The 20,963-nt window shown below is 42.6% G+C and overlaps 2 protein-coding genes across 2 annotated transcripts in view; both read left to right on the top strand.

Moving 5' to 3' along the window:
* LOC311284210 (CMRF35-like molecule 5) overlaps window positions 1-20,963 on the top strand; it is a 125,182-nt gene that overhangs the window by 50,348 nt on the left and 53,871 nt on the right. The gene's annotated exons all lie outside the window — the stretch shown is intronic.
* Window positions 16,180-20,904, top strand: LOC311284159 (uncharacterized protein). Its single transcript, XM_084399037.1, has 7 exons — window positions 16,180-16,403; window positions 16,543-16,860; window positions 17,104-17,184; window positions 19,523-19,600; window positions 19,979-20,095; window positions 20,178-20,212; window positions 20,335-20,904. Exons 1-7 carry the CDS (start codon window positions 16,364-16,366, stop codon window positions 20,707-20,709), a joined length of 1,044 nt encoding a protein of 347 aa, XP_084255163.1. The 5' UTR covers window positions 16,180-16,363; the 3' UTR covers window positions 20,710-20,904.

Consider the following 20,963-nt stretch of genomic DNA (forward strand, 5'->3'; position numbering starts at 1 on the left):
ACAGTGCTTTAATTTCAGGAAGGCCTACTACTGTTCAGGCATGGTCTAAAAAGAAATCTAATAAAGTAATCAAATGTAAAATAACACTGTAAAATTTATCATAAATAGATTAATGCTTATCAAAGCAGAAGTTATTCTTTCGAGAGCTGTGAGTGATTGTTCTCTTGTTGTTTGATTTGCAGTAATGGCGCAATCGTCAGCATGTTTATTAGACTGCGGCCCCTTTAAGACCGGGTGCAGATCTAATAGGCTACTGATGCACCATATTCTCCCAACTATTTCCATAACTACGTCCATTTAAGACATAAACTGTTTTTAGTGAATCTCAAAGCCGGTAATTTTGACACGCTTTTGTGTACAATTGATCGTTTAGACGCGCACAATCTGCACATGAAACCGAAAGTATAATTTGCTTGTCTCGGACTGTTTCGGAGCGCGCGCCGCCATGCGAACAACATCTCTTGCGCAGATTTTTGTGTTTTTAATAGCTCTTTCAATTATTAAACGCGTCCCGCAATTTAGCAACAGTAGCTAGACTGCATTTACAACAATCACCGATCGTGCTGATTCTGATTCTGAGTTTTAGGGAGAAATGACAGCGTAATGCTGCGAAGGGAAGAAGTTGCGCGTAGATAGTTTATAATGGTTTTACCTCAATATATTATTTTTTATAATCTTTGGAAGCCGAAATTTAAAATAAAATCAGACTAATATAACAGACCTTAAGTGTAACCAGGCTACGTTTGAATGTTTAATTCTGTCCTCCGTCGTCACTCATTAAGCAGGGCTGTCGTGTTGTGCGAGCTGTGGCATCGCGTGAGAGAAGAGTGTGAGTTCCGTCAAAGGAGAACAAACGCCAACAAACGTTTGTGCAGAGGCAGCGGATGCGAGGACGTTAGGTGCACCGGTGCGACCTAGGAAAAATGTTAGTCGCACACTTACAAAATTTGGTCGCACTCTAGAGCCCTGAGCGCCCTGACGGAGCATAGGAGGTTATCACTGTCCTCGCTATCAGATGCTGGCAGAGCCGATAGGGAGATGATCTACGCCCTAAAGGGAGTGCCAATCGCCTTGGGGACATAACCGTGTCTCGGTTTGAGGATGACTTCGGATGAGTCATTCAGTCCGAACTCGAGACATGCGGGGCTAACAGATAGCATGTGTAGATCCCCCACACATTTTACTGAAGACAGAGCTATCAGAAAAACGGTCTTGAGCGAGAAGGGAAATGCTTTCAGGGCCTCTAGGACCAAAGAAAGATCCCAAATAGGAACCGAGGGGGGCCGCGGGGGGTTCATCCTCCTGGCTCCTCTAAGGAAGCGGATGATGAGCTCGTTCCTTCCTATCGCACGGCTGCACGTCGACTCTGCGAGCTCTGCAATAGCCGCAACGTACACTTTGAGCGTGGAAGGGGACCTGCCCTTGTCCAACAGCTCTTGAAGGAAGGAAAGCACCCACGAAACCCCACACATGCGTGGATCCAGGCTCTTTGTAGTGCACCATTTGGAGAACACTGACCATTTAGACGCGTAGAGTCTTCTCATAGAAGGAGCTCTAGACTGCGTGATCGTATTCACGACCCCCTCTGACAAAGCAACAGGTATCTGTTGATTATCCACGCATGCAGAGACCAGTGCTCTGGATGGGGATGCCAAATTGATCCACCGGCTTGAGAGAGAAGGTCTTTCCTCACCGGGATCGGCCATAGGGCTACGTGCGACAGCCTCACCAGCTCTGGGAACCAGGTTTGGTTCTCCCATCGCGAGGCTATGAGGAGCACTGAGTGCCGCATTTCCCTGATCTTCTTGATTACCTGTGGTAACAGTGAGATCGGAAGGAAAGCATACAGCGGGCAGCTGGGCCAGGTTTGGGCCAGCGCGTCCTCGCTCTTCGAGAGGAATCTCGGGCAATGAGCATTGTCTTTTGACGCAAAAAGGTCGACTTCCGCTTTGCCGAAAAGGCGCCACAGTGACTGGACTGTCTGAGGGTTCAGAGACCATTCTCCCGGGGGAATGTTGTCTCTGGACAGTCTTTCTGGGCCGACATTCTTGTGGCCCGGTACGTGCGCTGCTCTCAGTGAGCACAACGAGTGATGAGCCCACACGAGAAGGCGCTCTGTCAGTTTGCAGACATTCCTGGATCTGACACCGCCCTGGTGTTTCACGTAGGACACCACGGACATGTTGTCCAAACGGACTAGATTCAACTAGACATTGAAGCACTGCTGCAGCTGATGCCAAACAGCCCAGCATCCTGTGAAATGTTTTTAGAGGACCGGCGCTGCCCATCTGGAAAGACGCAGCCAGGCGTTGAACACGGCACGCGCGCTGTGTCGACAGCCGGGCCGTCATTGCCACAGAGTCCAGTTCTAAACCCAGAAAAGAGGCTGTCTGACTGGGCAGTAATGAGCTCTTGGTCCAGTTGACAGTGAGACCCAGGCTTTCCAGGTGGCTGAGAAGCACTGTTCTGTGAGAAATAAGTTCTTCCTCTGACTGTGCTAGAATCAGCCAATCGTCCAGATAGTTAAAAATCCGCATGCCCTGACATCTCAGGGGAGCGAGAGCCGTGTCCATGCACTTTGTGAATGTACGGGGTGCTAAAGACAGGCCGAACGGCAGGACGGTGTATTGATATACCTGACCGTTGAAGGTGAATCTCAAGAATGGCCTGTGACGGGGTACTATCTGAATCTGAAAGTAAGCGTCTTTCAGATCGAGGGTAATAAACCAGTCTCCCGGGCGAATCTGCGCGAGGATCTGTCTGGTTGTGAGCATTTTGAACGGTATTTTCATAAGAGCTTTGTTCAAATATCTCAGATCTAAAATCGGTCTGAAAGCTCCGTCCTTCTTGGGCACGAGGAAGTAACGGCTGTAAAAGCTTGACTCGCTCAGAGAAGGAGGTACCGGTTCTATGGCCCCTTTGCACAGAAGCTTCGCTATTTCTGCACAAAGTAGGTGTGCTACTTCCCCATTCACTCTCGTCTCGGTCCGTGCTTGAAAGCGTGGGGTACGGCGAGCGAACTGTAACGAATAGCCCTGCTTTACTGTGCTCAGCATTGTGGGCACATGACCTACATCTAACACTCGAGTGGCTTTTGCCAGCTTTATAAGAGTGGGCTCTGTGAGAGACACGGGGGTTATAGTGCTTGTGTGTAGGGGGGAACACAGAGACGTGGGCACATTTTCTACACTTAAAACACATGCGGCGTGAGCCAGACAACCAAAGGAATAAGGAAAACAGCGTTGAGGAAAACAGCCCGCTCGGACTCCCTCATGTCGGCGAGCGTCAACCAGAGGTGCCTCTCTGTGACGGTCATCGAGAACATGCACATTCCAAGAGCCTGGGCAGCGGATTTTGTGGCGTGAAGGGAGAGATCCGTCGTGCTGCGCAAATCCGTGATGGAGGCAGGATCCGAGCCTTTCTCATCCAGCTCACGGAGGAGATCGGCTTGGAGGATCTGAAGAACTGCCATGGAGTGCAAGGCTGAGGCAGCCTGTCTGGCGGCGGTGAAAGCACGGCCGACAAGGGCTGATGTAGTCCTGCAGGCTTTGGACGGGAGGGCAGCCTTTGAACGCCATCCAACATCCACGCTGTGACGTCACGCAGGGCTCACCGGTAGGCTGCTGCAGTTGCCGCAGGTCAGCCAATAAGCACGCTTATACAGCCTGCTATGGTCTGCTGGCTGCCGCACTGCGTTGACAATAAATACAAAATGAAGGATAATTTTTGGCTTCAGATCTCGAGAAAAGATGACTTTACCCGTAGCGTAAGCAACTTACGCAATACGAGAGAATCTCTCGTAAGAGAGCTACAAATTTGACTTGTTTTATGTCAAGCGTTACAATAGTCAATATTTAGTTTTCCTTCGTTTCTTATGTCGCAATACATCCAGTCCCTCCAGAAAAACGCGATTATGCGATCGTATAATTCAATGCATAATCAGCCAAAGTCCGCATATTTATGCGGGGGCCGCATTTTTTCAAATACGCCGCACTTTCGCCACATAAATGGCTGATTTCCGTGCGCAAAATATGCGGGGCTTGCATGATTTCATAATATCCGCATTTTTGTTGCAAAAAAGTCACATATATCTCAGCAGAAAGTTGCAAAAATGTTGCGTTTACTTCACACAAGAGCAGCCATTTTCCCCTGTTTCCATGGGAACGTTATGAAGTGATGTAATTACGCGACGTGAACATAATTGAAAAGCTGCAAACCCCACGATGAAGCCATGATGAAGCCCGCAAATCATTTGCCAACAAAAATAAGCGCAAAAGGCCGTGCAAAGCAGTTTCCCGGTGTGTTACATGACGTTGAGGAAGTGGGGATGGAGGATGAGGATGGCGAATGATTGGCCAGTAGGGTTGCCAACTCTCTGAAATGAAAATAAGGAATGGGGTGACACGCCCCCGTGACACGCCCCCGGACACGCCCCCCAATGAATAATTAAAAAAAAAATAACTCCTGAAATGATGACTTCTGGTGAATATTGTGGAAACTAATTGATATATTTAGATAAATATATTTAATACATTGTAGCATATTATAATACAACTTACAGGCCTATAGAATAGCAAAGTAGGCCTAATCAATATACAAGACTGAACCACATAAGTTAGATGTGAAATATAAAGCCTATCATGATCATTTTGCCAACAATGAACCATGGATTTGTTTAGTTTATAATACATTTTATTTTTAACTTAAACAAATACAACATCTAACATTCAAAACTTCTGTTGCCTTGTGCAAACTTATTCAATAGAATTAGACTTCTAGAATGTTCTTTCCAGTGCAAAAAAATATATTTTTAATTTAATTAGACAACATGTTAAGGAGGTGTAGTGCAAATATATTTATATAATTATACTTCCATTATAGTTAACTTTCTTTCCAGTGCAAAACAATAATATAAAAACATAAATAAAAAAAGCTAATAAAGAAAATCTAAAATATTGCACTCAAATACTGCATTCAAGCAATACAACACCTGTATGTATGCACATGGAAAATCTCACAGAAATAAATAAACCTCCAGACTAAGCACATTGTGCAGCTATTTTTTCCATGTGTACTTTTTTGATTTCTTTACAATGTTAGGCTAAACTTGTAATATCTCTTTTAATATAATCACTTTCTTATGAACTAATTTGAGTCTTAAAATTACATAGCCTACCATATCAGCTGGAGACGTCTGACGGACAAGGAACCGTGACATCGCTCGGCCGTGTATTCATTGTCCCTCACGCATTCCAGCCACGGGTAGTCATTTTCCCATTCAATTCTATATTTTTGTGCTCTTTTCTTTTTCGCCGGCTGCTCGGAGGAAGTCATTTTTACATTTCCCGCTGTTCGATGTTCGATGTTCCAAGATGTTAAAAACGCTACGCTGATCATAGACAATCTGGGGGAGAAATTAGTAGCCTATCTACCGCACCGTCGGGGTTTTTTTTCACTGCACTGAATTGATTCTCAAAAATACGGAACAAAGTGCGTTCCGTATCAGTTCAATACGGAACAAGACTTTTATGTGTCAAATACGGAACGATTCCGTATTATACAGAACGGTTGGCAAACCTATTGGCCAGTGTTAGAGGCTACGCAGTTATAGTTTTCATTTTCACAGTGGACTGTTACACTTTACAGTTGTAAGATTGCACTTTTTTGTTACCAGTGGGTTAAATCATACAAGTTTCAAAAACCTTACAGTTGTAAGTATATTGGTAGTATGTAAATTTACGTTACAGTAAGAGATTGCACTTTGTGCTCTGGAAGCACTTATTTTAACAGAAGATGTCTGGTTTGTAAAGCTACCTCTGTAAAACGAAGCACACATTTTTTTTATATATTTTTTTTTTATTCATTTTTACAGAAGTTGTAGCATATTCCTTTTGTAAAGATACAGAACTTGTTTGACTCATCAATGTTTTGTAAGTTTGAGCCATGTGTTTTTTAAGGTCTGAAATAAAACAAGATGAGAACTTAAATATTCCCAGCACTTTCTGTGATGTAGTATGCTTGCTTATCATAGGAAGTAATAAGAAATTACTCTACAATTAAAGTCCGCGTGAACCGGAAGTTGCAAACGACTTTTCTCCAGTGCTGTGACGTATTTCCCAGTGAAAAGGAATATTGAACAGAGGGCAGGGTTTTACTCTAGTGCTCCTCCTCTCCATCTCTCGCTCATTACAGACTAACGGTTTGAGGGGAGTGGTTAAGCGTTTCTCAACCCAAGCCGTCAAGCATACGTCATCAGGGAAGGTCCTCCAATGCAGAGAGGAGGGCATTTTCAGATTTTGATTAAAGATTACGAAGCCAAAAAATTTTTTCCGTGTTTTAACTTGCACGGATTAATTGTTCACCACAAGACTAGTTATATGCGCTAACAAAGTAAATAGGGTCCATTTTGATTTCAGTTGGACTTTAAGTTAATAGCCTAGTGAGAACAGGGTGTTGGGGGAATCACTTTTTTTTTCTCTTTTTCATCAAACCGCAGTTTTTGCAAGTTCCCGCAATTTCATCGCATAAAAATCCTGCATATTCCATTGCGTTTTTTAAGAAAACGTGCCGCATAATCAAGGATTTTTGCCCGCAAAAATCACAAAAAAACAACATACTCTACCTTGTCTGTGGAAATCGTTTATTCTAAAGCCGCTGCTGGATGAACAGCGAGCGTGTGTGCGACAGTAGGCTGCGTGCGGTAGGCTAAATTATTTACGACAGCAGTAATGGACAATTCCACTTCCAACCTGTAGGGGGACCGAAGAGGAAAAGTTCCTTAGTGTTGCTTTAAAGCAGTGTACCGTGACAGACAAATCCCTGCTTCTAAAGGTATAGGCCTATTGGTTTTTTGTTTTTGTTTTTAAATTTGGATAATCTCTTAATATAATATTCCATACATTGTCAGAGCTTGGTAGACAGATAACTTTTTGTTCTATTGGTTTTTTGTTTTTAAATTTGGATAATCTATGCATGTAGTGAGTGCATGTGTATGTGTGCATGTATGAAAAAAAGTGTCCTAAATGAAATCTGTGCAACCCAATGTCACAAAAAAGACTTGTATATATGTTTTATAGTTCATTTTTCAACTTTAAAGTGTAAGTTTATTTCGTTCATTATTTTTTCTGTTTTTTTCTAAATAAAAATCAGTAAATTGATTCTCTTTTTTTTTATTTTTGTCTATTTAAATTCTATTTACAAACTCACCACACACAATAATGGTCAATAACTAATTTGTTGAAAGCTTATCTAAAAAGATGACACCTTGCACATGAAGATAGCACATTGTTTTAGAATTTTACAGTCAAAAAATCAAATTATGTGAAAAACACCTATTTTAGCTTCAGGTTCTAAAGGGTTAAAGGTATAGGCCTATTGTTTTTTTTGTTTTGTTTTTTTAAATTTGGATAATCTCTTAATATAATATTCCATTTATTGTCAGAGCTTGGTAGACAGATAACTTTTATATTTGTAGACGTTAATAGACAGATTAATTCATGATCCTATTTGTCATACACAATTTATGGCATTTAAAAAAAAAGGTTTTAAAAAGTGCTACATTTTTTTTTTTTTAAATGGGTCAAATAATTACATAATAATGTAGTCATAATTTGAGTAGTAAATAAATTAAAGATGGAAAAAAATATCCCATCCCTGCAGAATTGTCAAAAACATGATTTCTGTTTCAGAATGACTGCTTAAGGCACACCAACATATACTGAAGAGTTATGTAGAAATACATAAAATAATCAAATGTAAAATAATAATGTGTGTTCTTCTGCAAGTTCACATACTTGATCTCATGTTTTCTCATGGTTTATTGCTGAGCTGTCAAGTTGTCATGTTGAAATAATCAGTTCCAAGACCTTGACACATTTTTATTTTATTAAATATTTTATTTGATTATTAGCATTATATTTTTAATAAGATGTACCGAATATTCTTCAGTTTTATGCAAAACATAAATACGACAAATAGAATATCAGATCTCTGTCATGTGGCGAAAGATAAATGCAAAAAATATTTATTCATTAGATACTTTAATGGACAAATTAAACCATGTTATTCTTGATTGCAAGTGAAGCATATGTTTTATTTCATTATTATTATATTGTGAGTCTGTAGTTATTAATGTGAATGTCGTTTCCTTGTTGGATGTTCAGGTCAAGGTTTGTCTGTTCCCCTTCGAGGGAACTCGCACTGCGTCGTTGTGACGACACTTTGGGGAACGCCCTTAGCGTAGCACTTCTGAAGCATGAATGAAAACTGTCCAATCCTGATTGGTGCTGCGTCATGACGTAGTAGATGACGGCATAACCGGAAGATACAAAGGGACACTGGCACAAACACACGTTAGCTTTTTGCTCTTCAGCAAGCGCTCTCTGTCAAACTGTCTGTCCTATTTGGTGTTGTTTGTCCCATAAAAATTGTCCCACATAAAGGTTGCATTGCAATATAGAATCTAGTGGCTTGGATCTCGCGTTTGCCGAGGCTGCGTGTAGATTAAAGGTCTGCATTGCAATACAGAATCTAGTGGCTCGGATCTCGCGTTTGCCGAGGCTGCGTGTAGATTACAGGTCTACTCTGCAATAAAGATTCTGTGACTGGGATCTCGCGTTGTCGAGGCAGCGCGTAGATTAAAGGTCTGCATTGCAATACAGAATCTAGTGGCTCGGATCTTGCATTTGCCGAGGCAGCGCGTAGATTACGGGTCTACTCTGCAATAAAGATTCTGTGACTGGGATCTCGCGTTGTCGAGGCAGTGCGTAGATTAAAGGACTGCATTGCAATACAGAATCTATTGGCTCGGATCTCGCGTTTGCCGAGGCATCGCGTAGATTATGGGGCTACTCTGCAATAAAGATTCTGTGTGGGTGCGAGGCATGTACAGTCAGCTCCTGAGGGTGCTGGCTGTGTTCATTTAGAAATATCTCGACGCACACAGCCGTGCGTTTTCGGGTGTTTCAGCCTCGTGCCCGTTGACTTTCTTCTCGAGAGAAAAAGGGACACACGTGATCTGTGAAATAATACTGTTTGGGCATTGAGAAATATCTCGGCGCGCGTGCATCCGTGCGCTGTCGGGTGTTTCAACCTCGCACCTGTTGACTTTCTTCTCGAGGGATAAAAGCCAAATATTGTAATGGCTCGAGTCTCGCGTTTGCCGAGGCAGTGTGTAGATTACGAGACCGTATAAATAAATAAATATTAAAACAGTATTGTCTGGTGATTATGGCTGCATTTAATTCTATGGAATTAAAATGATGGAATATTATCTGACTTTAAGAAGTTAGATATTTTAATTTAGCCTACCATCCAGACTGTGTTTCACTTATCCAGTGTTTTTGGCTGCATTTAATTCTGAGGAATTAAAATGATGAGCAGCGAACGTCGAAAAATCACTCCTCGCACCGACAGGTGCAAAAAGAGAGTGTCGCCGCCCGCGCCCCTCCCGAGGGAGCCTGGCAAAGGACGAGGCAAGCCTTCTGAGCCTAAGGACGATCTGAGGACCGTCCTTCAGGCAAAGAAGGCTTCCTCCAAGCGGTCCTAGTTGAGGCCAGACCGCTGAGAGCTGTCCCCCCCGGGGTGGAGCGATCGAGGTCGCCTCCCTCCCGGCGCTCTCGGGAAATCAGTGCTGTGTTCCCGCCGTCCAGTACGCTTCGGGCCTCACTGATTTTCCGCTCACGCGCGCCGCTCCAGCCACCTCTAGAAAGACCTGTGGCTGGGCAGCGAACGCGTCCGCACACCGGAAATCATTCTCGACTGCTCCCTGCCGGTCAGCCGCTTCAGGGGGTCGGGAACGAGTCTCGGTTGACACCGACACTGGTTCCCTTAGTAGATTATCTCGGCGCTTGGTCATGCCTTCCGAATATATCTGCGTGGGCCCTGCGTACTGTAGAGCTGGGTTACAGACTGCAGTTCAGCTCCCCTCCCCCGAAGTTCAACGGGGTGGTCTGGACTGTGGTCGGCCCAGAGCAGGTTCGGGTTATGGAACAGGAAGTTCAATCCCTGTTGGTCAAGGAGGCCATAGAACGTGTTCCTCTGCCAGACAGGGAGTCCGGGTTCTACAGCCGGTACTTCATAGTTCCCAAGAAGGATGGGGGGTTGCGTCCAATAATAGATCTCAGGCACTTGAATCGTTCTCTGAGGAGATTCAGGTTCAAGATGCTCACAATTCCAGCCATCGTGAGTCAGATCCAGTTCGAGGACTGGTTCGTCACGATAGATCTGAAGGACGCATACTTCCATATATCCATCCTTCCATGTCACAGGAAGTTCCTGAGGTTCGCTTTCGGGGGCGAAGCGTACCAATATCGGGTTCTTCCCGTTGGCCTAGCTCTCTCCCCTCGCACCTTCACCAAGTGCATGGATGCAGTGCTGGCTCCTCTGAGACTCCAGGACATCCGTGTACTCAATTATATCGACGACTGGCTAATATTGGCCAAGTTGCGTGAGATGGCAGTTCGGCATTGAGATGTCGTTCTGGCCCATATCAGGTGCTTGGGGCTGAGACTCAACACGAAAAAGAGTGTGTTGACGCTCTCCCAGAGGACTACGTTCCTGGGAGTTGTATGGGACTCCACGAAGATGCGGGCACAAATGTCTCCCGCGCGCGTGGAGTCCATACGGGCGATGGTCTCCAGAGCGAAGCTAGGCCACAACCTCACTGTGAAGCAGTTTCAGAGACTGCTGGGGCTCATGGCAGCAGTGTCCAACGTCATACCTTTTGGCCTGCTACACATGAGACCCCTACAGTGGTGGTTAAGAGCCAAGGGGTTTTCCCAGAAGGGAAATCCGTTCTGTATGATCAGGGTAACGCGCGAATGCCTTCGTTCCCTTGTCATATGGAGGAAACCTTGGTTCCTGTCCCAGGGACCGGTGCTGGGAGCATCATGTTGCCGGAAAACCGTTTCAACAGATGCCTCCCTCACTGGTTGGGGCGCGGTCATGGACGGCCGCTTTGCAAGAGGTCTGTGGGAGACTCGGCATTCTTCCTGGAACATCAACTGCCTGGAAATGCTGGCGGTCTACAAAGCTCTGAGGAGCTTTTTCCCGGACATCCGCGGCCACCATGTCCATGTGTTTTCCACTTGGTGTAGAGAGCGTGAGGTGGACCAAGTTAACTGTCCAGTGGCTTCAGTGCTGGAGTTCCTCCAAGATTGTTTCTCCGCCGGTCTTACCCCGTCCACACTTAAGGTGTATGTGGCTGCCATTGCGGCTTTCCACTCACTGTAGGTGATGGGCCTATAGCCACGGCTTATCAGGTGCGCAATTTGCCTTCACCTATGGCCGTGAGGGCTCATTCCATAAGGGGCATGGCCTCCTCGGTGGCCCTCCTTTCTGGTGTCTCGCTTCAGAAGATTTGCGAGGCGGCTGGGTGGGCCACCCCGCACACCTTCATACGTTTCTACAGTCTGCAACTCCCTGTGACGCCTGGCGCCAGAGTGCTTGCATCCAAGGTATGCCTGGTCTTCCAGCTTCATACTAGGGTGGGCGTGATTACGGTGTGGCATAGGGGGCATTACGTTCCCCAAAGTGTCGTCACAGCTTTTTTAATTTACTTTTCTACACTGCTGTTCCGACTCTGGATTATCATACAAGTATGGCTATCTTCTACTCATCTCTGGATCTGCATAAACTAAACTCAACATCGCCTTTGATACCGTTAATCACCAGCTTCTCATCAGCAAACTATCTGATTTTTCTCTTGACACAAATACAATAGCATGGATTAATTCTTACCTTAATGACAGACAACAATGTGTTGCCGTCAATAATATAAAATCATCCTTAAGATCTTGCAGCATGGGAGTGCCACAAGGTTCCATTCTGGGCCCCCTGCTGTTTACACTATACATAAATGACCTGCCAACTGTGTGTAAGAGTAAAATTATTATGTATGCTGATGATACGGTGCTATATGCACATGGTAAAACTGCGGAAGAAGTTGCTCAAAAACTGACCAAAGAGATGAAGAAAGTTTCTCTGTGGCTGAAAAAATCATGCCTCACCTTAAATCTAGACAAGACTGTTTCGATGTTTTTTACAAATCGTTATAAAATACAAAACTGCCCTAAGATTTTAATTGATGGACAAATCATTTCAAATCCAGATCAGGTAAAATATTTAGGTGTTATATTGGAACCAAATTTAGGCTTTAAAAGGCACATAAAAAAAATATCAAATACAATTAAATTTAATATGGCACAGTTCAGATACATTCGAAATTCCCTTACAATCGAGGCCTCAGGAGCCTATCTAAATGCAATGATTGTTCCACATTTTCTTTATTGTATGACAAGTTGGTCACAGGCTTGTAAATCTGTCCTCAGGCCACTTGAGTCATTATATAAAACTTCTTTAAAGACTCACGATAAGAAAGGCAGACGATTCCATCACTGTCATATCCTAGTAAAACACAAATTTCTCAGCTTTGAAAATCTGATTATCCACACAAATTTGTGTTTGATGTATAAGATCCTTCATGATACCGCTGCTCCTCCACTAAAAGAGTTTATATCTTTGGGCTCTGAAACAACAGCTCGAGCCACTAGATCAACAGTGCGAGGCGAATGTAGAATCCTTAAACGTCGGACAGCATTTGGAAAATCTGCCTTTTCTTGTGTGGCCGCTCGTCAGTGGAATATGTTGCCTACAGAGCTGATAAGAAGCACAAACTTTTATACATTCTCACGCCTGGCAAAGAAATGGCTTGTGTCAAATCAAATTTGCACCCACATGTGACCCGGAGGTGTGTGTGTGTGTGTGTGTGTGTGTGTGTGTGTGTGTGTGTGTGTGTGTGTGGGTAAGTACGTGTTCTATAAGAGTAGACCAGAGTTAATGAAAGGTGTGAAGATCTGATTGTTGTGCATATGAAGACTTTAATTATTTATTTGGTCAATGTAAATTTCATTATTCATGTATGTATGATGTATTATGTATTTTATTATAATATCAGCCTGCCCAGGGACTACGGGTGGAAATTAGCTCTTGAGCTAAAACCTGGTACTATGCATCTCTCCCCTTGAGGTTAATGTTTATTGTACGCTGTCCCTGTTTTTTCTAAATAAATTAAATTAATAATAATAATAACATATCGTCTGCCTGTGGACATTTATAATTACTGTGCTCACTTGAAAATTGTCGTTATGTCCACCGAGGATCCCGGCGCAGTTTCTATAAAGACGCACAGTTCACTTCACTGTTCAATGACGTCATTCCAGTAATTTCATCCTGTCGGTCTTTCTCCAAGCCAGTCGCAAAGTTACGGTCAGTAAACCTGCTAAATCTTTGTTCTATCAAGATTTCATCTCCAAATCATGAAATAGCAGAATCTCAGACACTGAGGATGGCCTTGATAAACGCGAGGTCATTATCTAATAAATCGTTCATTTTAAATGACTTTTTCACTACAAACTCACTGGACTTTCTATTTGTGACTGAAACCTGGCTGAAACCCGATGAATTCTCATCTCTTGGTGAACTTTCTCCCCCGGATTGTGCCTTTTTTACCACCCCAAGACTTTCCGGTCAGGGTGGGGGTGTTGCTACTGTTTTTAAAAATCATTTTAAAAACAATCAACTGCAAACGGATGTGTACTCAAGCTTTGAAGTACAGTTAATGAGAATTAACATAAGGAGTCCTGTATTATGTGCATTGATTTACAGGCCTCCTAAATTTAACAAAGATTTCATCCAACAATTCTCTGAGTTTCTTTCTAATATTGTATCCCGTTGTGATAGGCTGTTGATTCTAGGAGACTTTAACATTCATATCTGTTGTCCATCTAAACCTTTGGTGAAAGAATTTTCTTGTCTTATTGAATCTTTTAACCTGTCACAATCCGTCTTTAGCCCTACTCATAATCTGGGTCACATTTTAGATCTGGTGTTGTCACATGGTTTTCCCGTAACAAATCTGAGAGTAGTTGATGCTGCTATCTCAGACCATATGCCAATTGTGTTTGAATCTGCTTGTGTTATTCCCACCTCAACTCGCTCAAAGTCTTTGAACTACTCTCGTTTTATCCAACCTTCTACTGCCAGCTTATTTTCTGAGTACTATCAGGCCAACCTTGCGAATGTCATCCCATTTGACGAATTAAATACTGAAGAGATGGTGGAGGTTTTTACTAAAGCCTGCTCCATTTCTTTAGACGTTGTTGCTCCCCTTAAGCCCAGGAAAGCTAAGGGAAAGGGCCCCTCACAGCCTTGGTTAAATGATTTTACTCGCTCTCTTAGACAAGAGTGTCGTAAGGCAGAGCGTAAGTGGAAGAAAGATAAACTTCAAATTTCATATGAATGTTTAACTGCATGCTTAATCACTTACCAAAAATCAGTGAAAGAGGAAAAATCCAAATTCCTCTCAAAACTCATCACAGAAAATGCAAACCGGCCGAGAATGCTGTTTAAGACAATTGATTCTGTGCTAAAACCATTACCAGCCCCTACTCTTGTTCTATCTCGAGAAACATGTGAGAACTTTTCACAGTTTTTTAATGAAAAAGTTTTGACGATCAAGGGTTCCATTAAGCCAGTAATATATACTCCACCTTTGACCTGTTCACCAATCAATTCAATAACTTGTTTTCACCCTGTTTCCTCTTCTCAGCTGGCTGATATTGTTTCTAGGGCAAAATGTTCCAGTTGTGAGTCTGATGTTGTTCCTACTCGTCTCTTTAAGGAAGTGTTCGAAACTTTGTGCCCAGCTGTAACAGATATTATTAATAGTTCTCTAGCGACCGGAATTGTCCCTGCTAGTTTTAAACATGCTGTAGTTCACCCTCTGCTTAAGAAACCCCATTTGGATCCATCTCTCCTCAATAATTTTAGACCTATATCTAAGTTGCCTTTTATTTCTAAACTTTTAGAGAGAGTTGTGCATAGCCAGTTGAATGCCTATCTCAGTACATCCAATATTTCTGATACTTTTCAGTCTGGTTTTAGATCTATGCACAGTACAGAAACTGCTTTGTTGAAGGTCAACAATGACCTTTTGCAAATCCTATCTATTAAATGGATTATATTGGGTGTAATCGTGTCTATAATTGTATTTTGTCTTGTCTATTCTAATGCTTTTTATTTGCACACTGTAGCTCTGTACAGCACTTTGGCACAACTCTGTTGTTTTTAAATGTGCTATAGAAATAAAATTTGACTTAACTTGACTTGACTTGACTTGACGACGCAGTGTGAGTTCCCTTGAAGGGGAACATCTCGGGTTACGACTGTAACCCTTGTTCCCCGAGAAGGGAACGAGACACTGCGTCTCGTCGCCACACCTATCACAGGCAGAGCGCTTGCTTCATCGCAAAGGAGCTAACGTGTGTTTGTGCCAGCGTCCCTTTGTATCTTCCGGTTATGCCGTCATCAACTACGTCATGACGCAGCACCAATCAGGATTGGACAGATTTCATTCATGCTTCAGATGCGCTACGCTAAGGGCGTTCCCCAAAGTGTCGTCACGACGACGACGCAGTGTCTCGTTCCCTTCTCGGGGAACAAGGGTTACAGTCGTAACCCGAGACGTTTTCATCGGTTCACACCTGCTGGCTGATGTTGTAACTGCACCATTCAAAAGTAGATAAATATCCGCATAAATCATTGCAAGCAACATATAAATGGCACAGATTAGTTTGGTGCGATTGAGATGCTTAAGAAAAGCTTCATCATTATAATATTAGGAGGCCTTTAGCTTCAGTTAAACATGTGATGTCTTCGGCTCACACTTGCCAAACAGGAAGTGAAACTACAGCCACAGGAAGAGCTTTGAGGCTTCAGCTAAACACACTGTTTCTCACAATGCATCTCTTCTCCCAGAGCTCATATGATGGAGAGAGAAATTTTAATGTTCAAGCAATATTCTGTATTATTTATAGTTTCTGTAAACAACGTGTTTCTCCATGCTGTCGATTACCACAGAAAATACCCCTAACAAACATTTCTTCTTCATCTCATGTCTTTCTCATTCAGAGTTTGGCAAGGACTGTTTCCTTAAAATGTTTGACATTTTTTCCTATAAGTGGATGATGCTTAACATGTAATTAACATATTTTGAAAATATATAAAAAAAAATCAGAAGTAGAAAAAGAGCAAAACGGCAACAGAAAGCACTCAAACATGTTAAAGACAGAACAGAAACAGGATGTGGTTGATGAATTCACAGTTCATTTCCTGGTTTTCACATCTAATGCCACATGGAAACACAGAGATCACAGTTTCTCATCATGTGCGATGAGCAACAAGCATATTATTTTACTCTCCACATATAGATGAGAGCAGTATTATTGCTGTTTGAGTTTCGGAGAGTCGTGTGAGGAACTACTGAGAGTTTCAGACTGATTTTCTGAACTGAACTGATGAAGAAATGAAGTTTCCACTGATAGTTTGTGTGTTTCTGCTGACGGGTAAGAGCTGAAGATCTCTACTAAAAGTGTTTATTATCTAACATTATGGCGTATGTTATCAGGGTACATGAGTAAAGCAGTGTGTGTGTGTGTGTGTGTGTGTGTGTGTGTGTGTGTGTGTGTGTGTGTGTGTGTGCAGTGAGCAGTTCACTGTCTGTGGACATTACAGTGAGTGGAACAGAGGGGCGACGAGTGATCATTACGTGCCCTTATCCAGAAGGATATGAAAACTCTTACAAATACTTCTACAGAGGAGTTTACAGAGACCGTGTCATTATACTAGAGTCTGATGGAGGAGAGTCCTCAGTGATCAAGGGCAGATTCTCACTGAAGGATAATCATCAGACCAGATCATTTACAGTGACCATCAGTAACCTGAAGATGGAAGATGCTGGACCGTACGGATGTAGAGCTGGATGGACAACCTACACACACATCCAGCTAAATGTGATCAGAGGTGCCTGATATTCAACACTTAAATCTGCAGTCCGTAACTTTTGGCGCTCTAGAGGTTAATAAACTGCTGCGTCTGAAGAACATTGAGCCGGAGCTCCTTCTCTCTGTTTGTGTCTATACATTTAGTACATTTTTAACACAAAAGTTTCGGACTGCAGCTTTAACACCAATCTGCTTCATCACTCATGTTTATTGTTATATGAATATATTTATTATGGTGTAACGGCTCTTCTTCATTTCTCAGCTCCAGAGACAACGACACGTGTCCAGATCTCAACATCCAGCATTAGTCCATATAACAGCAGCACTGAACACACCAGCACAGGTACACACACACACACTGACTGCACCCGCTGACATCTGCACTCTCTCTCACACACACACACACACTGACTGCACCCACTGACATTGCACTCACACACACACACACACACACACACACACACACACACACACAAACACACACACAGACATCTGGACTCTTTCTCACACACACACACACACACACACACACACACACACACACACACACACACACACACACACACACACACACACACACACACACACTGACATCTGGACTCTTTCTCACACACACACACACACACACACACACACACTGACATCTGCATTCAAATACACACACACACTCAGAACATAACTTCAATCAAAACATTTATAGTTAGTCTGATTATAGTGAACACAGAGATATCAAAGCTTCTAAACACAATTTTTATGTTGCATTCAAGATCATTCATGTCTTACACAAACTTGGAAACTTCAACTTCTGTGAAAAATAAACCAAAATTGCATCACACTGAACATTTAGAGGTTGTGATGTTCCTCAACACTCGAATCAAATGTACAACAACTGAATGTTTGACGCGTCATTTTACAGTCAGTGTTTTCTTTGTTCTGCAGTTTCTGAGTAAAATCATCTCATAATGACAGTAATAATAACACGAGTCCAGCTTTACGAGGGTTTGACAGAGACTTTTATCCAAAGTGACTCTGTATCTGTAACGTCCACGGGTTGAAGAAGACGAAGGTCAGGCCAAGATACAAAATAGCAAAGGTTTATTAATAATAAAGAAAAACACGAAACAGTGAGCGTGTGCTCAAACAATAACCGACAACTGAAAGAGTGAAAGTACACACACACCAGGAACTTAAAGTCCCTGTAAAGGTAATTCTAAAAAAAAATTCTAAACACATTATAAATGTTAGAAATGTATTGCTAAAACATATTACAAAGACTGAACTGTGAAGTACTGAATTGTGGAGTTAGACCGTTAAACAGTTTTTCACCATTGCTGTGTTCTGGATTTTTTGGGCGGGGCTAAAACGGGGGCTCGATGACGCACTGGAGCCCCTGAGCTCCTGGACACGCCCCTACACGATGACGCACTGGAGCCCCTGAGCTCCTGGACACGCCCCTACTCGATGATGCACTGGAGCCCCTGAGCTCCTGGACACGCCCCTACTCGATGACGCACTGGAGCCCCTGAGCTCCTGGACACGCCCCTACTCGATGACGCACTGGAGCCCCTGACGCTGGCCCCTCCCCTAACAATATAGCACATTCACATCAGTTTGCCGATCGCGAGTTACTGTCAGTACTAGTACAGCCTACAGTTTGCTAGCTAGCTATGCCTTCGTCACGGAAATGCGTACTACCTGGATGCGATCACGTACAAAACAGATCGGTGTCCCATTTAAATTTCCGAAAAACAATCACATCAAGAAGAGGTGGATTAATTTTGTGAAGAGCCACCTTGATGGACAGCTGAGGATCACCGCCCCTTCTGTAGTGATCATTTTACACGGGATAGTTTTATAAACTTCCGTCGGAGACAACTGGGATTCACTGATAATCTGCTGTTACTGGTAAATGGGGCCGAACCGACTATCTCCCGTCTCGGCCTTCATCCTCCCGTCGACCACCAATGAGTGTAAGTTGCCTTGTGTGCTTATGTTATAATTATAGTAGGTAGTCCAGGCTCGAACATGTATGGCTTTGTAAGCTGCTAGGAGCATCCATTCCGTCTGTAGCGGTGACAGTTGAGTGTGGCGACGGCAGCTTTCCCGCAAGTGGGCGTGGTTTCAGCGCAGCCAGCGGACACGCCCCCAGCGTTTGAGAGCAGAGACTAATGCTCATTTTATCAAGATTTTGATAGCTTATTTTATGTACTTGCCGGCTTTTTTTATCATTCAAATTTGGCTGGGTGGCTAATAACACATTTTTCTGTGGTGTGACAAACTCAGAACACATACTTAATTTTGACTTTACAGGGACTTTAAATACACAGAGATAATGACAAGACAACAGGAAGGAGATGATGATGAGTGAACAAAGGTGCTGAGGATGATGATAATGTGCAGGTGAAGATGATGGAGGATTCTGGGAAGTGTAGTGAAGACAGGACAATGACAGACGGTGAATGTGACTGTATCAGTTCAGATAATAAAGTGTCTTCTAAATGAACATTTATAATGTGATTATCAGTGATCAGTTACTGTATATGAACAGAAAACACAACACTTGTCCATATGCAGCAATAGCAAACAGTGTTAAGTGTGTGTTAGTCTATTATTATTATTATGTGTTATTATATCACTGCATGAGCGACACATTCACAGTCACTGGTGTTTCTCTCTGTCAGCGACTCATCAAACAGAAACTGAAACAACAAGAACAACAACAGGAAATACTACAGTTCAACTCTATCAGACAAACACTCGTAAGCACACAAACTACACTACCCATAATGCAACTCTCTGATCACATGATCACTCTTTGAAAGGAAATTGCTTTGAACATTTGTTGAGACGTATTTTATCTACTGTATAAATATAAATGATGCACATGTCAGATTTCATGTGGTTAATTTGGTTTGACATCAGCCATAAAGAGAAGTGTTTTCTTCTGTAGAGTCGAGGTTTACCATTACAGTTTCACTTCGGTTACACTATATAACACCTGTATATTTACAATATTACAATATTCCTAATGGTACAATAATCAAAGGAATTTATATTAGTTATTAGAATGTTATTGTTGATTTTCCAGTATAATCAGAATCAGTTTGTGTTTCATCATGTAAATATCATGTGTTTAGCGTTGCCTTCAGATCTGGCTTCTGTTGCTGGCGGTCTGGGTTCAGTTCTGCTGGTTCTGACTCTGTGTTCTGGAACCTTCATCATCCTGAAGAAGAGGAAGAGGAAATCTGGGACAGGTAACAGTTTGTTTGTGATTATAAAGTCCTGTTTTTAGTTTTGAAATTGATTTGTCTTTTTCTCTATTGATGCTCCATTCAGCTTTATTTCAGCAAAACATGCAGCACAATACAGAGGTGAGTGTTCAAATCTTTACCTGTAGAAGATCAGACATACATGTTAAATGATTGTTTATTGATCAACAGAGAGAATTATCTACATAAACTATTCAATTATTGATGTATGTGTTGTTTTTCAGACTGACCACATGTATGAGGAGATTCCAAACACAGACGTCACCGTGGTAACATCTTCATCCAATCAGACGCCTGCATCTTCATCCAATCAGACGCCTGCATCACACCACAAGAACTGTACAGAAGTCTCTACTCTTTACGCCACAGTAACCAATCAGCATCCTGATTCAAACCCCAGTCACATCCACTTAACCAATCAGGTGACAGATACAGCCGGTGATTATTATGCCAATATAAAGTCTCCTGAAGCAACACAGGACAGCTGGACAGAACTGATCTATGTAACAGCAACACATCCACAAAACATCTCAACACATCCACAAAACATCTCAACAAACGAGGGTCAAACGATATATTCAGTGATCAACCATAAATGAAAAAGACTCAAAATTTGGTAAGATCTACATTGTTTTAATTATTCATCTTTTGTCACACTTTTCTGTACAAAACACAGTTTATAAAGTGTATAATGTATAAATAAAGGTCACAGTCATCTTACTAACAAGATAAGCTGAATTATTTTGGTTTAGTACACCTCATCTACAGTTAAAGCTAATAAAAGGTGAATTCCCTTCTTTTTACCCCGTTTATCACTCCCTCTCCTGTAGACGCTGTGTGAAGTGATTCTGGT

This window comes from Rutilus rutilus, assembly GCF_951802725.1.
Source record: "Rutilus rutilus genome assembly, chromosome: 2".
Lineage (NCBI taxonomy): Eukaryota > Metazoa > Chordata > Actinopteri > Cypriniformes > Leuciscidae > Rutilus > Rutilus rutilus.

Excerpts from the sequence above, each read along its gene's own strand:
- LOC311284159 (XM_084399037.1), top strand. The coding sequence starts at position 16,364 with ATGAAGTTTCCACTGATAGTTTGTGTGTTTCTGCTGACGG. Across the intron at positions 17,185-19,522 it reads CACTGAACACACCAGCACAG|CGACTCATCAAACAGAAACT; the intron begins GTACACACACAC and ends TCTCTCTGTCAG. Across the intron at positions 20,096-20,177 it reads GAAGAGGAAATCTGGGACAG|CTTTATTTCAGCAAAACATG; the intron begins GTAACAGTTTGT and ends TGCTCCATTCAG.